This window comes from Borostomias antarcticus (assembly GCF_949987555.1).
Source record: "Borostomias antarcticus genome assembly, contig: scaffold_250, whole genome shotgun sequence".
Taxonomy (NCBI): domain Eukaryota; kingdom Metazoa; phylum Chordata; class Actinopteri; order Stomiiformes; family Stomiidae; genus Borostomias; species Borostomias antarcticus.
In genome coordinates this window covers 27,801-42,624 of record NW_028175771.1, presented here as the reverse complement: position 1 = coordinate 42,624, position 14,824 = coordinate 27,801, and the positions used below count along the sequence as shown (strand labels likewise).

At 46.9% G+C, this 14,824-nt stretch overlaps 1 protein-coding gene across 3 annotated transcripts in view; it reads right to left on the bottom strand.

Moving 5' to 3' along the window:
• The window catches only part of LOC311329223 (A-type potassium channel modulatory protein KCNIP2-like), a gene marked incomplete at both ends in the record, with an annotated part of 59,838 nt that overhangs the window by 32,958 nt on the left and 12,056 nt on the right, over positions 1-14,824 (bottom strand). For 2 of the 3 annotated variants that reach the window (XM_084463096.1, XM_084463098.1), the window contains one exon: positions 8,118-8,223. The exons of the other annotated variant lie outside the window; for it this stretch is intronic. In XM_084463096.1, the coding sequence (XP_084319222.1) occupies positions 8,118-8,223 (106 nt within the window). Of the gene's footprint in view, positions 1-8,117; positions 8,224-14,824 lie in introns of those variants that run through there. 3 annotated transcript variants of the gene reach the window in all.

Sequence of the window (14,824 nt, the reverse complement as noted above, 5' to 3'; positions counted from 1 at the left end):
CAGCACCCAAGATAGATTTCAATCCGATCAGGCCTTTGCTCCCCAGGAAGATCCGCAGTTCTGGGCAATCCCCACATTTCCTAGTCTAGGCCAATATCTGCCAGACATGAGTAAGAATAGCTATTTCCAAGCCCGAGCTCAGGGTTCTACGGGTCAGTTTACCCCAGTTCAGGGAGAATTCCTGCCACACACACCAGCACCTGTCGGTCCTGGTATAACGCCCCCAGTCCAGATAGAAGCAGTGTATGGTAGGCGTTCCTACACCGTTACAGGGAGCACCACATGGAGTGCTGGTGGCACCGGTTCAACCAGCCCGAGATCTGCACTAGGTCCATCAAGGGTGGCCCCTTACCCGTCCCGTCTGGGCCAAAGAGAGACGGAGTCCATCCTGTACCAACTGCTGACTAAGGAGGTCCCAACCGCTGGGAGCGGTTCAACTCAACAGAGAGCTCGTAACTACACTGCACTGCAGGGAAGAGGGGGGGGGGAACTTCAGGAAGACCCCAGCGCCATCTGAGACCCCAGCGCCATCTCAGACCCCTCCCTCTCCCATCTGGACACCCACAAGCCCCGTCACTTCACCAGTTCCCACATCTCAACACCACTCTGACACAGATGACGAATCTGAGTATGGGGTGCACACAGCACTTATGTCAGAAGGGGAAGTGGATATGGATGACTTTCCCGACACCTGGGAAGTCAGAGAGGCCTTGGCCGAGCTGCCAAAATCCCGGTTCGTCGAGTTCACTAGGAGAATCCCTGGTGAAGCAGGCAAGAAAAAGGTGCGTTATATGCGTGGCCGAGGGAAGGCACGTCAAAATTATAGAGTGCAGCCAGCCAGAGAGACTTACAGAGTGATTGAAGTCCTCAAAGAGCTCATCACCTCGGTGAAGGAGGTCAAGGGGGGCGTCCAGTCAATCAAGGGGGACGTCCAGTCAATTGGGGTCATCCAGACGAGAGATGATCGGCTGGAGGGCAATATCGGCCCTATCTGAAAAGTATCACCCAGTTATGGGTAATTGTGGGACTATATTCATGTAACCTCACTACACCCCACTTCAGTATTCAATTATAATATGTATTATAGCGTGGCAGTTCCACCACCACACATGAGTCAATTTTAGTGCACAATGTTTTTAAGTTGTTAACAATAAGTTTGTCAATCATTAAGTAAAACACTGCCAATGATGTTGTGCCCACTATAATACATGACATTCATTAAGAGCGTACTGTGATTGCCGTTAAGGCTATTTGGTATTACACTGTTTAATCTTGTATTCACACTGGAGGTTACAATGTAAGCACTGGAACTTCAGTTACTTTGTGTTTATGAGGCTTCTCGCTGAAAGGTTGCCGTAGCTGTCTGGGGTTTCCGGGCAATGGTGGGTTCTTAGGAATCAAACCCGCGCGGCTCTGTCAGTGAAACGCTTGATGGTAAGGAGTGATTGTCTTTGGGTAATGGAGGATCATTAATCTGCCTAATGGCATTAAGTGTGGCCAGAAGGCGTGCTAGAATAAACCATTTTTTGCCTACAAAGTAACTGATGAGCATCTAAAAGTAAGCTATATCATATTAGTTTGTATCTTTGAGATTTTGAGGCCAATACTATTACTATGTGATTGTTTTTAGACTATATAAATCATTGTGAATGAAGTTTTATCTGGTCTCTAGTTTGGTAACTCTTATACTTAACTTTGTTTTTTTTATGCATTTTTGTGAATCATTCTGTTGTATGAATATTGATCTGGGACTCTATAGTCACAAAGGGGGGAAATGTCGTGTATTAATTTGCCTAATTAAGCTCGACCCTTTGTTCTAATCAAGATTATATTATATGTGTCTATTCTTAAAGTCAGTTTAGGCCAGAAGCAGAATTTTGTGACAAGACAGTAGGCCAGAAAACAGCTATCACAAGGTTTGTTTTGTAAGGGAGGGGGAGCGCTCCTGCACCCGTGAGAACGCAGATGCCACAAAAGAAACGTTGAAATGAAATTGAAACATTGTATCAGATAACGAGTCAGGCTAGAAACTACATGGCGTGAGAAACCAGGTGCTCTTCACCAGATACAGTATATAAGACGCAGTCAACATCAGTCGTGTGTGATATCTCTCGAGAGCCCACCAGTTTTAGTTTGTCTGTTACTGAGTGTACAAACAAATAAAACCTATTGCATTAAGATCCAGTCACCAGTGCCTTTTTGATTCGACTTCAACTACTGAACAAAGAACATTGAAGATTGTAACAAAACCAAAGGCGTCCTACACATCACTAGCCAACTAGTGCTGCAATAAGTTACCTAACAAAACTAACTCAATTCCACATACATACCACACACTTTGTCAGATCGCCAACTCTAACTCAACTGTTACACTAGCAAGCAAACACGCGATGTAGTCAGCATGCATCCTCAGACATTCACGGCTAACACAGCCAAACGTCAAGCAATTCTAACAACATAAGAGTCAGACTCATAGCCAGACTCATAGCCTTTCATTAGCCTACACTTTGTCAGCACGCTGACTCACTAGCAATCAGTCTAAAACATTACTACACTACCAGATTGAAGTTTAGCAAGGGAACATGGTTCCCCAAGCTAGCTAGATTACATGCATCCTCATACATTCAGTTAGCTAGTTTGGCTTCTGGCTTGGTCTTTCTCTTTTTGGGGTCTGTCTCTTTCTGTGATGTTCCTCTTTGGTCTTTTCGCCTCCCCCATGATGTGTATAATACTGTGATTTGAGAATCGAATATTATTTTAGCAATAGCCAGTGGAGGTTAGTGTGTGAAGTAATGCCGTAAAGCGTTACGGATTTTCCGCAAAAATAGCGGCCCGCTACACCAAACTTATTATTTCCAGAAGAAGCATTTTGAGGGAGGGGTGGGAACAAAAGAGTTAACTTTCTGCCTATTACAAGACAGTGTACCATCAAAATGATTTTGAAGCTGTTATTTTAAGGTTAAAAAAAATACATTGAGCCGCTTTAATGACAGTATATAAAAATAGATTAGATCAAATGGCATGAATGGTTTTTAAATTAGTAAATTCACTTAAGATTGTTTTCATTCACCCTTATGAAGCATGCATATTGGTAAATTCACTTTAGATTGTGTTCATTCACCCTTATGAAGCATGCATATTGAGTAGAATGTCAAAGGGATTATGCATTAAGCAATTAGACCTCACTTCCTGTTTATGTGGTATTGCACTGTCCATGAGTGGCGGCCATATTCAATTGTGCTTACTGACCCTTAGGAAGCATGCATATGAAGTAGAATGTCAAAGGATGATGCATTAAGCAATTAGACCTCACATCCTGTTTACATGGTGTTGCATTGTCGTTGAGTGGCGGCCATCTTAAATTGTGTCCATTCACCCTTAGGAAGCTTGCGTCAAGTGACAAATTTCGGCATGACACACGCAAGGACGCAACGAGATCTTGCGTGGCCTTGCGGAGCTTGCGTTGCTTGCGCTTATGTAGTTTGCGTCAACTATGAATCTGGCCTTATGGTCCTCTTGCAGCTTCTGACAGGAGAGAAGCAGGGGTGTCAATATCTTTGTCAATAAAATGCTGTTTTATTCACAAATGAAAGTAACACACACCCACACAGACCCCCCCCACACACACACACACATACACACACTGAAAAGAGAGAGCACACAGAAAAAATAGAAAGTGGAGAGATAAAAGGAGAGAAAGAGACAAAGAGAGAGAGTGAGCAAGGATGTTAATGGCCTTGGGTGTCCTCTTTGTCCTACAGCCCCGTCAAGGGCAGCCATGAACATGGACAACTGGGAGATTATCTGATCAATGTCTCACATTCACTGCTGTCTGCTGCTCAGCAGTCCCTAATGCTGGTCCACCACCTATGGAGAGGCCCTTCCATATACACAACAATGTTATGTACTTAAGGACATTTAAAATCACATCTATAGAGAGCTTTTAAATGATGCTGCTCACACTTAATGCATAACACACACACACACACACACACCAGATCCCCAGATTAGGCCTTAGCTATTCAGGAACCATTACAGACAGTAAGATGGAAATGGGCCATTCTAACCACTAGGCCACTTACCTGCACTTATCTCTCCCTCTCTTCCCCCCTCCTCCTCCTCCCTCCTTCTCTCCTCCTCCTCCCTCCATCTCTCCTCCCCAGAAGCAGGGCACAGACTGATTTACACTCAAGCAGAAAGGCAGAGTAGGACACGGCCATGATGGACATATCACCTACTATACTGATGATCCCTCTTAGACACAAGGCCCATCACTCTCACACACGCACATACGGTACTGTTGTGGTGCAGAATTAGGTAGAGAGACCGTATGGGAGTCTCAGTGAACCCATTGCGGCTGGCCTGGATCTGGGACTGGATCTGTTGCTGGCCTGAATCTGAGAATGGACCTGTTAACACACACAGGGAAGCTTGTTTGTCTGGAGCCTCTGGGTCTGTTGACGTGCGGTGCTGGTCTATGAACAGAGCCCTTCACAGGATCCATCTACAGTACTAGCACACAGCCCTTCACAGGATCCATCTACCAGCACACAGCCCTTCACAGGATCCATCTACTAGCACACAGCCCTTCACAGGATCCATCTACCAGCACACAGCCCTTCACAGGATCCATCTACCAGCACACAGCCCTTCACAGGATCCATCTACCAGCACACAGCCCTTCACAGGATCCATCTACAGTACTAGCACACAGCCCTTCACAGGATCCATCTACTAGCACACAGCCCTTCACAGGATCCATGTACTAGCACACAGCCCTTCACAGGATCCATCTGCTCAGCTTTCTGCTCTCCAGACTTAACACAAGTTCAGATTCATAAAAACTTTTCCACGCTTCACTGGGGGAGAAACTCCTGACCTCCCACACGCTTCACTGGGGGAGAAACTCCTGACCTCCCACACGTTTCACTGGGGGAGAAACTCCTGACCTCCCACACGTTTCACTGGGGGAGAAACTCCTGATCTCCCACACGTTTCACTGGGGGAGAAACTCCTGATCTCCCACACGTTTCACTGGGGGAGAAACTCCTGACCTCCCACAGGGAGTGAGAACTCTCTACCTTTGTTTCATCACTGAGGCACACAAACACACACTACCGGTCTGTATCTGCTAACACAGGAAACTAGACCTCACTAAACCTCCCAGTCATTACACACCTCAGAAACTAGACCTCACTAAACCTCACTAAACCTTTCCCTTTTTACCTTTGGCTCTCTGCTTTCTGTTTCCCCACCTCTGCTTTGCAGCATTCTCTATGAGCCTGTTCTGCTAAGTGCTTACTTTTCCAGGAGTTTGCTCGATCATTGTTGTAGTTCTTGAAGCTGCTGTACATGGCTTTGTTGTAGTTCTTGAAGCCGCTGTACATGGCTTTGTTGTAGTTCTTGAAGCCGCTGTACATGGCTTTGTTGTAGTTCTTGAAGTCACTGTACATGGTTTTGTTGTAGTTCTTGAAGCCGCTGTACATGACTTTGTTGTAGTTCTTGAAGCCGCTGTACATGGCTTTGTTGTAGTTCTTGAAGCCGCTGTACATGGCTTTGTTGTAGTTCTTGAAGCCATCCTCGGAGATATGGTGACTCACCAAAGGCGGGGAGGCTGAAGTGTTGGCAGGCAAAACAGTACACAGAGTCCTTACTCCGAATACTCCAGCCATTTATCCTTGAGGTTCCTTCTCCGGTCCCCCTGGAGAGTTTGTGGGAAGAACTTCAGGTGTGGCTGCTTTGGACCCTCCACCTTTGATGTGGAAATGTCTGCTTTGGACCCTCCACCTTTGATGTGGAAATGTCTAAGTTGAAAAATAGTGATAGGCATTATGCAATCAGTAACTTTCCACAGCAAGATGTTTATTACAAACATGCACATTCTCTCTTTCTCTCTCACACACATGCACACAAAAACTCCTTCTGTCCTCTCTCTCTCCTCACCTGCCCCCTCTCCTTGCCTGTCCTCTCTCTTCTCCTCATCCATCCGCTCCATCTTCTCTTCACCTGTCCTCTCTTGCTATGACAGCATCTCCCTTTCTCTTCATCTTCTTTTTCTGTCTCTCTATCAACTGGCAACAAACATTTATGATCCTAACAATCTTCATATTTAATCTAACATAACAAGCCTCATGTCAGGGCTTATCTTTGTTTATGAGCAGCTACCTTGCTCTCGTTTTTATCAATAGCATAATCTATTAATGTAAATTATGAAATTGGTTGTTTCGATCATGGACGCTGATTGGCTGAGACCTCGTTCTACAGTGACAATATTCACGATATACTCACAATTAAATAGAATGTTCATCCCTTGTTCAAATATCAATGCGGGCCAACAGCAACACAATACTGATATCCAAGACTAAAAATTCAAACTTCTAACATCTTTTTCAACCTCTTGGGTGGGAGATTTTAATAAATGGCTTAAATTGACTGGCGCTAGCCAGCTAGCTAGCTAACGTAACCCTACTTGTTATCAAGAAACTCTGAGCCTTCTAGCTTGAACAACAATGCTAGCCCCATAACTCGCTAACGTTAGTTGGTTGGGGCAAGAAATTAACGTCAACCTGTCATCAGACAAATAACATTAGCTGACATTAGCAACTTTCCACAACCAAGATGCTGTGGGGCTAGCATTGTTGTAGCGCGACACTCTAGAAACTATGATGCGGAGCTACAAGCCGTCTCAAGGCCAAGGGTTAAGGTTAGGTTTAGGGTTGGGGTTAGGGTCTCTGCAGTTATAGGAACTAGCTTTCTACACAGGCCGTAGCTGTATTTCATCTAGCCACAACCTAACGTTAGCTACACTAGGTTGAGTCATCATCTATAACTTGGCAAGCTTTACATTACTAATGTTAGAAGGGAGATCTTAGTGGGGTCATTTAATCATAAAAAATGTATACTCACTCACTTGGTGTCACCGTTGTTTCTCCAGCAGTCCGGTTGTCTGTGTAGTTCACCTTGTGTTGAGCGCGCCGAAAATGACAATGTGAATCTTCTCCCGCTTCCCAGACAAAAACAAACAAACAAGGGAATTGTGTGCGCTTGTAAAATTGTCCTATAATGCTGTGGCCAGATACTATTGTTCCGCCTTAAATGTATAACTGCTTTTTATTTTTAAGGGCTTGCCATCGGGCTTATCTGTTGTGGGGGGGCCAAGCATTTTAGTGTGGGGGCCACGGCCACCCCTGGCCACCCCTTGGGGGTGCCACTGGTTGAGATGTATCCCAGCACGGGTTACAGATGTTGCCTATTGTCTTGGATTGTTTAGAAAGTTAAGAGAGAGAGAGAGAGAGAGAGATAGGGGCAGGGGAATGTAGAGGAACAGAGACGGGAGAAGTGTGTGTGTGTGTGTGTGTGTGTGTGTGTGTGTGTGTGTGTGTGTGTGTGTGTGAAAATAATTTAATCTCTCGAGCCAGTCAGTGAGAGGTGATAAGAAACACTCAATGATGTGAAGATTTAATTCGATTTAGTTAACAATCGACTGGGAAATCCAGATTAGAACATGTAACCCTTAAAGGCATAATGCAAAGTTTTCAGTAAACTATGTGTTGCTTTCTTCCAGAACCGTCCAGATAAAGCAGAGTGGAAGCAGCTTGAGAGAATGGATATGCTCCCTGATGTTACCTCAGTGAGACAGAGCCTGCGCACACGCTCACCGAGCACTCAGTCTTTCCAGTGGTATTGATTAAGGGGTAGGAGCACATACCAAGGGAGGGCAAGGGAGAAGCCCTCACACAGCTATCGTTACAGCGAGAGAGAGAGTGTGTGTGTGTGTGTGCGTGTGTGTGAATGAGGGAGAGCCAACAGTTGCATCAGTAACCCACACCCTCAGCCCAGCACAGGGGCAATGCGGATAACAGGAGCTCACATACACCAACTGTTCACCCCCCCTCCCCCACACACGCACACACACACACACACACACACGCACATACACATGCCTCACCACCACCTGGACCCGACCCCAAATACAACCCCTGGCTCCACTGACTATAAGTCCAACACAGCAACTTTTAAGACGCCATCCAACGCCCCCTCCTCACACACACACACACACACACACACACACACACACACACACACACACACACACACACACACACAGCCTCTGTTACCTTCCCCTCCGACAGGCTCGAACATGCCGAACTGCTCCAGCACCTTGATGAAGAGTCCCATGACCACCAGCACGGCGATCATCTCCAGCCCCTCCAGACTCAGCATCCTGGGGCTGGACTGGATCTCACACCCTGTCTGGTTCTGTCTACCTCACTGGTCCAGTCCAGCCAGTCAGAGAGCATTAGGCAGCTGCCCGGGACCCTATTTCACTAGTCCTGTCCACACACAATTCGTCAACCCTCTAGTTCTGTTAATGGCAGTCCAAAAGAACCAAAACGGGACCGCTTGAGCTACGTTTCTGTCCTGCTGTCCAGTCCAGCCAGACCCAGGAACTAGCACGTTGCCAGTCCCACAGAACCAGACTGGGTCAGTCTGTCACAGTGTTCTAGTCAGCTGGGCCCATCACCCAGACTAAGAATCCCAGTTACTGTACATCCGAACCTCCAGTAGCAGTAGACAGAAGAAGAGTACACTGGATTTCCCCTCCCTCCTCCAGCCCTCCCTGTATCTCCTGGACCCCCCCACCCCCCCCCAACTACCCGCCCCCCATCCCCCCGACCAGGCCTCCAAGTCCTAGGCTCAAGTCAAACACGGTCTCCCCCCATCTTGTCAACCTTCTCTTCTGCTCTTGTCCTCAGCCCCCGGTCCAGAGAGGATCCGGGGCTTATGTGGCTCCCTGCCTAGCTGCCTGACTGCTGCTAGTACTCTGGCTGTGGCAGTCAAGCCGGCGTGCGTCGCGAGGGCGGAAGAGTGAGTGACTGAGGGGCGGGACAGAGGGAGAGATGAGATGCAAGAGAGAGAGGGGGGGGGGCAGTGAGAGATGGATAGAATGAGAGACAGAGTGAGAGCGAGAGAGGGTAAAAAAGAGAGATGGTTAGAGAATGAGAGAGAAAGCGAGAGAGGGTAAAAGAGAGATGGATAGAGTGAGAGAGCATGAGTGAGTAAAATAGAGGGATGGATAGAGAATGAGATGGGGAGAGTAAAAGAGAGTGAGATGGATAGAATGAGAGAGAGAGCAAGAGAGTAAAAAAGAGAGATGGTTAGAGAATGAGAGAGAAAGCGAGAGAGGGTAAAAGAGAGATGGATAGAGAGAGAGCAAGAGAGTAAAAGAGAGAGATGGATAGAGAAAGAGGGGGCGGTAAAAGAGAGATGGATAGAGAATGAGAGAGGGGGGGTAAAAGAGAGAGATGGATAGAGAATGAGAGAGGGGGGGTAAAAGAGAGATGGATAGAGAATGAGAGAGGGGGGGTAAAAGAGAGAGATGGATAGAGAATGAGAGAGGGGGGGTAAAAGAGAGAGATGGATAGATAATGAGAGAGGGGGGGTAAAAGAGAGAGATGGATAGAGAATGAGAGGGGGGGTAAAAGAGAGAGATGGATAGAGAATGAGAGAGGGGGGGTAAAAGAGAGAGATGGATAGATAATGAGAGAGGGGGGGTAAAAGAGAGAGATGGATAGAGAATGAGAGGGGGGGTAAAAGAGAGAGATGGATAGAGAATGAGAGAGGGGGGGTAAAAGAGAGAGATGGATAGATAATGAGAGAGGGGGGGTAAAAGAGAGAGATGGATAGAGAATGAGAGAGGGGGGGTAAAAGAGAGAGATGGATAGAGAATGAGAGAGGGGGGTAAAAGAGAGGGATGGATAGAGAATGAGAGGGGGGGGGTAAAAGAGAGAGATGGATAGAGAATGAGAGAGGGGGGGTAAAAGAGAGAGATGGATAGATAATGAGAGAGGGGGGGTAAAAGAGAGAGATGGATAGAGAATGAGAGGGGGGGGTAAAAGAGAGGGATGGATAGATAATGAGAGAGGGAGGCGGTAAAAGAGAAAGAGAGAGGAGGGCGGTAAAAGAGAGTGAGAGAGGAGATGCATCCCTCTCTCTCCAGTAACATTACCTTCATTGATTTGCCTAATATGGTTTCCTAGGTAACTGGCTGAGCCCAGCCTGACAACTGAGGAGATCTTTATTTATTGACTATAATAAGGTCCATATAGATTTCAAGATGTGTTACATCCTGTAATAGCCACTTCAGACCTGGGATAGGCATTAAAGGGGTAGTGTGCTATTTTGGACATTTATCCCTATTTGTGGTCTGTCCACCATGAACCAGAAACATCCATCCATACATCTTCATCCGCTTATCCGGGGTCGGGTCGCGGAGGCAGCAGTTCCAGCAGGGAGCCCCAGACATCCCTTTCCCTAGCAGCATCAACCAGCTCTGCCTGGAGAATCTTTAGCCGCTCACAGGCCAGTGTGGAGATGTAGTCCCGCCACCTAGTCCTAGGTCTACCCCGCGGCCTCCTCCCAGCCGGACACGCCTGGAACACCTCCCTAGGGAGGCGCCCAGGAGGCATCCTCACTAGATGCCCGAATCACCTCAACTGGCTCCTTTCGTCGCAAAGGAGCAGCGGCTCTACTCCGAGTCTCTCCCGGATGACTGAACTTCTCACCCGATCTCTGAGGGAGACCCCAGCCACCCTCTGGAGAAAATTTCAGGAGGAAAGGGACAAAAGCTATAAACACAGGGACAGCTCTCTCTCTCTCCCCTCCCCTCTCTCTCTGTCTCTCTCTCTCCCTCTGTCTCTCTCTGTCTCTCCCTACCTCTCTCTCTCCCTCTCTCTCTCTTCCCCCCTCTCTCCCTCTCTCTCTCTCTCTCTCTGTCAGAGACAGTGTGGTGGATGTCTGGATATTCGGTCTATAGCCACTAGGTGTCAGTACAGAATAAAGTATAACACACACACACCAGTGAGACATTTTTGGATATCAGTTTCTGCTGATACTGAAATTTGTCTCCAACTCCTGTGACATCAACCAGGGGACAAGATAACCTGCCCTGTTCTCTCTCTCTCTCCCTCTCTCTCTCTCCATCTCTCCCCATCTCTTTCCCATTCTCTCTCTATCTCTTTCCCATTCTCTCTCTATCTCTCTCCCATTCTCTCTCTATCTCTCTCCCTGTTAAGGCCCCTGGCCCTTTGATGAAGGCTAGGTATAGCCTATATTTGTTCCTGCCTATGTAGGCCTATCATTTACTGCAGTTTATGTATGTTCTGTTTTGTCTCTCGCTCCTGGTTTGCTTTTACTCATGCATTTCTCTTGTGCCTCAGAATCGCCCAGCTGACCGTCATTAGGGTTAGGGGTTAGGGTTAGGGCCTCGTTGTCTACCAGCTGAGCATCATTACCGCCTCGTTGTCTACCAGCTGACCGTCATTACCGCCTCGTTGTCTACCAGCTGACCGTCATTACCGCCTCGTTGTCTACCAGCTGACCATCATTACCGCCTCGTTGTCTACCAGCTGACCGTCATTACCGCCTCGTTGTCTACCAGCTGACCGTCATTACCGCCTCGTTGTCTACCAGCTGAGCATCATTACCGCCTCGTTGTCTACCAGCTGAGCATCATTACCGCCTCGTTGTCTACCAGCTGAGCATCATTACCGCCTCGTTGTCTACCAGCTGAGCATCATTACCGCCTCGTTGTCTACCAGCTGGCCGTCATTACCGCCTCGTTGTCTACCAGCTGGCCGTCATTACCGCCTCGTTGTCTACCAGCTGACCGTCATTACCGCCTCCTTGTCTACCAGCTGACCATCATTACCGCCTCGTTGTCTACCAGCTGACCGTCATTACCGCCTCGTTGTCTACCAGCTGACCGTCATTACCGCCTCGTTGTCTACCAGCTGACCGTCATTACCGCCTCGTTGTCTACCAGCTGAGCATCATTAGTCGTAAAGGTAAGGTTCTTCTATGCAGAAGCTGTAGCCTTTGGCCATGAAATGTTCAGATTCAATAAGCAATGACCTTCTGTTGTTTGAGGTTGATAGTTTGAAAAAGTAATGTTTATTAGTAAAAAGTAATGAAATTGTTGGAGTGGGTGTGTGGGGGGCTTGTTTGGTAAGGTGATATGTGGTCAGAATCTCATTTATTTAAAAACATTGTGTTTCTCTAAGTAAATGTTGTATAGAAGAGGGTAATCTCATCCTACAATGTGTTTAGGAGAATCATGTCAAGAATCAACACAGGAGAGAAACCATATCAGTGTGAGGAACGTGACAAAGCATTTAGTTGTAAGTGATTTTGAGAGCCACAGAAGAATCAACACAGGAGAGAAACCATATCAGTGTGAGGAAGGTGAATGTTTTTATTCAGCAGGGTAGTTTAGTTGGGGTGTATATTATGGGCTATATTGTTGGATATATTTTTGGTTACATTTCTTGCAATACAATCATATTGTCATCATTCTGTCGTCACTGTTTTGATGTCACTCTTAGCTTGCTTGTCTTTGGTCCTTTTTAGACAAAAAGAAGGAAAGGATCTACAACAGAAAATGGCATCTGAACCTTAAAGCAATACATAGCTAACTAGCTACGACAATAACTACCTAATTCAAAGAAGTTGATCTTCACCATCATGCCATGATTAAACAACTCCAAATGAATGGAGTTGCATGGGCAGCCATGTGTCTGGGTTAGGGTTAGGGTTAGCCATGTGTCTGGGTTAGGGTTAGGGTTAGCCATGTGTCTGGGTTAGGGTTAGCCATGTGTCTGGGTTAGGGTTAGGGTTAGCCATGTGTCTGGGTTAGGGTTAGGGTTAGCCATGTGTCTGGGTTAGGGTTAGGGTTAGCCATGTGTCTGGGTTAGGGTTAGGGTTAGCCATGTGTCTGGGTTAGGGTTAGCCATGTGTCTGGGTTAGGGTTAGCCGTGTGTCTGGGTTAGGGTTAGGGTTAGCCATGTGTCTGGGTTAGGGTTAGGGTTAGCCATGTGTCTGGATTAGGGTTAGGGTTAGCCATGTGTCTGGGTTAGGGTTAGGGTTAGCCATGTGTCTGGGTTAGGGTTAGGGTTAGCCATGTGTCTGGGTTAGGGTTAGGGTTAGCCATGTGTCTGGGTTAGGGTTAGGGTTAGCCATGTGTCTGGGTTAGGGTTAGGGTTAGCCATGTGTCTGGGTTAGGGTTAGCCATGTGTCTGGGTTAGGGTTAGCCATGTGTCTGGGTTAGGGTTAGGGTTAGCCATGTGGCGCCCCCCTTGGGTCGGAGCCTACGGTGGGTGGTGCACTCTGGGCTCCCTCCTGCAACCCCCCAATCCAAACCCCGTGTGCAGCTAATAGTGAGACCTTATCAGCATTAAACAATCAGCTTTCAACTCTTGATTTCAATGAGATTCTTCTCACAGGAGATTTGAACTGGGATTGGTTATCCTCTGTCTCCGATAGTTTTAAATCTGTGTGTGATTCTTTTAATTTAACACAACTAGTTAATGGGGCAACTCGCCCAAATCTTAAATGTCCAGAGAAATATTCTCTTCTGGATTTATTCTTAACTAAAATATCAAAAATCTGAATGGACCCCTGAAACAGCTAAACATCATGAACATTTTAAAGTTTGAATGAAGTTTCTAGCACAAAGTATGAAGAACTAGTTAAGGTTAAAAAAAGGGGAGAACTAGAATAATAAAGAAAGAAATAGTGGGAATATCACAAGTTGGGCTAGCTTCTACAAGCTAGTTGCTGCTCTCCGCTCAACATGCGGCGCGGGCGTTTACTTCTCAGGACTGTAGCGTAGGAAAAGTGAGTCCTGCTTGTACTGCAGATGGGAATATTACCCACTACAAACACTGAGGATTGATAACAATGTAAAACTCTCCTTTGCCAGACCTTTGCCAGTCTTCAAAGAGGCGGTGTGTACATGTTTGTGTACGTGTGTGTGTTCACTCACTGTCTAGTTCACTCACTGTCTGATGAGGATGGGGAAGAGACAGGGGATGGGGTTAAGTTAAGGATGTGTCCTAGGCACTGTCATTCAGTATGGCAGTATCTTCCTTCTGTCCTTCTCTTCCCGCCAATCTGTCTCTCTCTCTTTCTCTCTCACACACACATTTCTACTATCTTTCCATCTCTCTCCATCTCAATCTCTCCCCACCTCTCTTTCTCCATCTCTCCCTGCATTCTGGTAGTGTTCAGTAGTAGCACGTCTCCCAGCATGTATCCTTGTTCACAATCCTCCACTTCTTCCCTCTCTTCCTTCTCTCCTCTGTTCCTCTCTCTCATCTATCTCATCTTTCTCTCTCCTCCTCGCTCTTTTTTTCCGCTCCACCTTTCACTCTTCACTCCCTCTTTCTCTCCCCACTCCCTCCTTACTCCTCTACCCCCCCTTTCCCTTTAAAAGGAAGGTGTGAAACATCACCTTCATCCATCACCGGCACACACACGACTCTCACGCTTGCTAAAAATAAACCCCTATTAGCAGCCGTCTGGCCAGGAAGAGAGGAGAGGGGGAGGAGAGGAGGGGGGGAGGAGAGGGACAAAGGGAGAGGGAGGTGTGCTGCAGAGAGGCAGAGGAGCAGAGACTGGAGTGGTGAGGAGAAGAGAAGAAACAAGATTAGACACGCAAGGATGAGGAGGGGGGAAGGATGAGGAGGGGGGAAGGTGTGAAGAGGGGGAAATAAGAAAGATGAGATTCAACCTACAGAAGACCTGAAGACAAAGAGAGGTCTCTCAGAACCAGGGAGTAATAACAGACTGACTGGATAAGAGTGAACTTCTTAAGTTTCTAACTTTATTTTACTGTATCCCTATTTCTAACAGTATCTACACTATCTCCATCTAACTGTTTTCACAGAATCTTCATCTAAAGGTATTTACAGAAAGCGTGACTCAATACCGATGGATAGATGTGTTCAGGCCGGTACCTTGATGAAGTGTGAGAAATCTTGTGTAA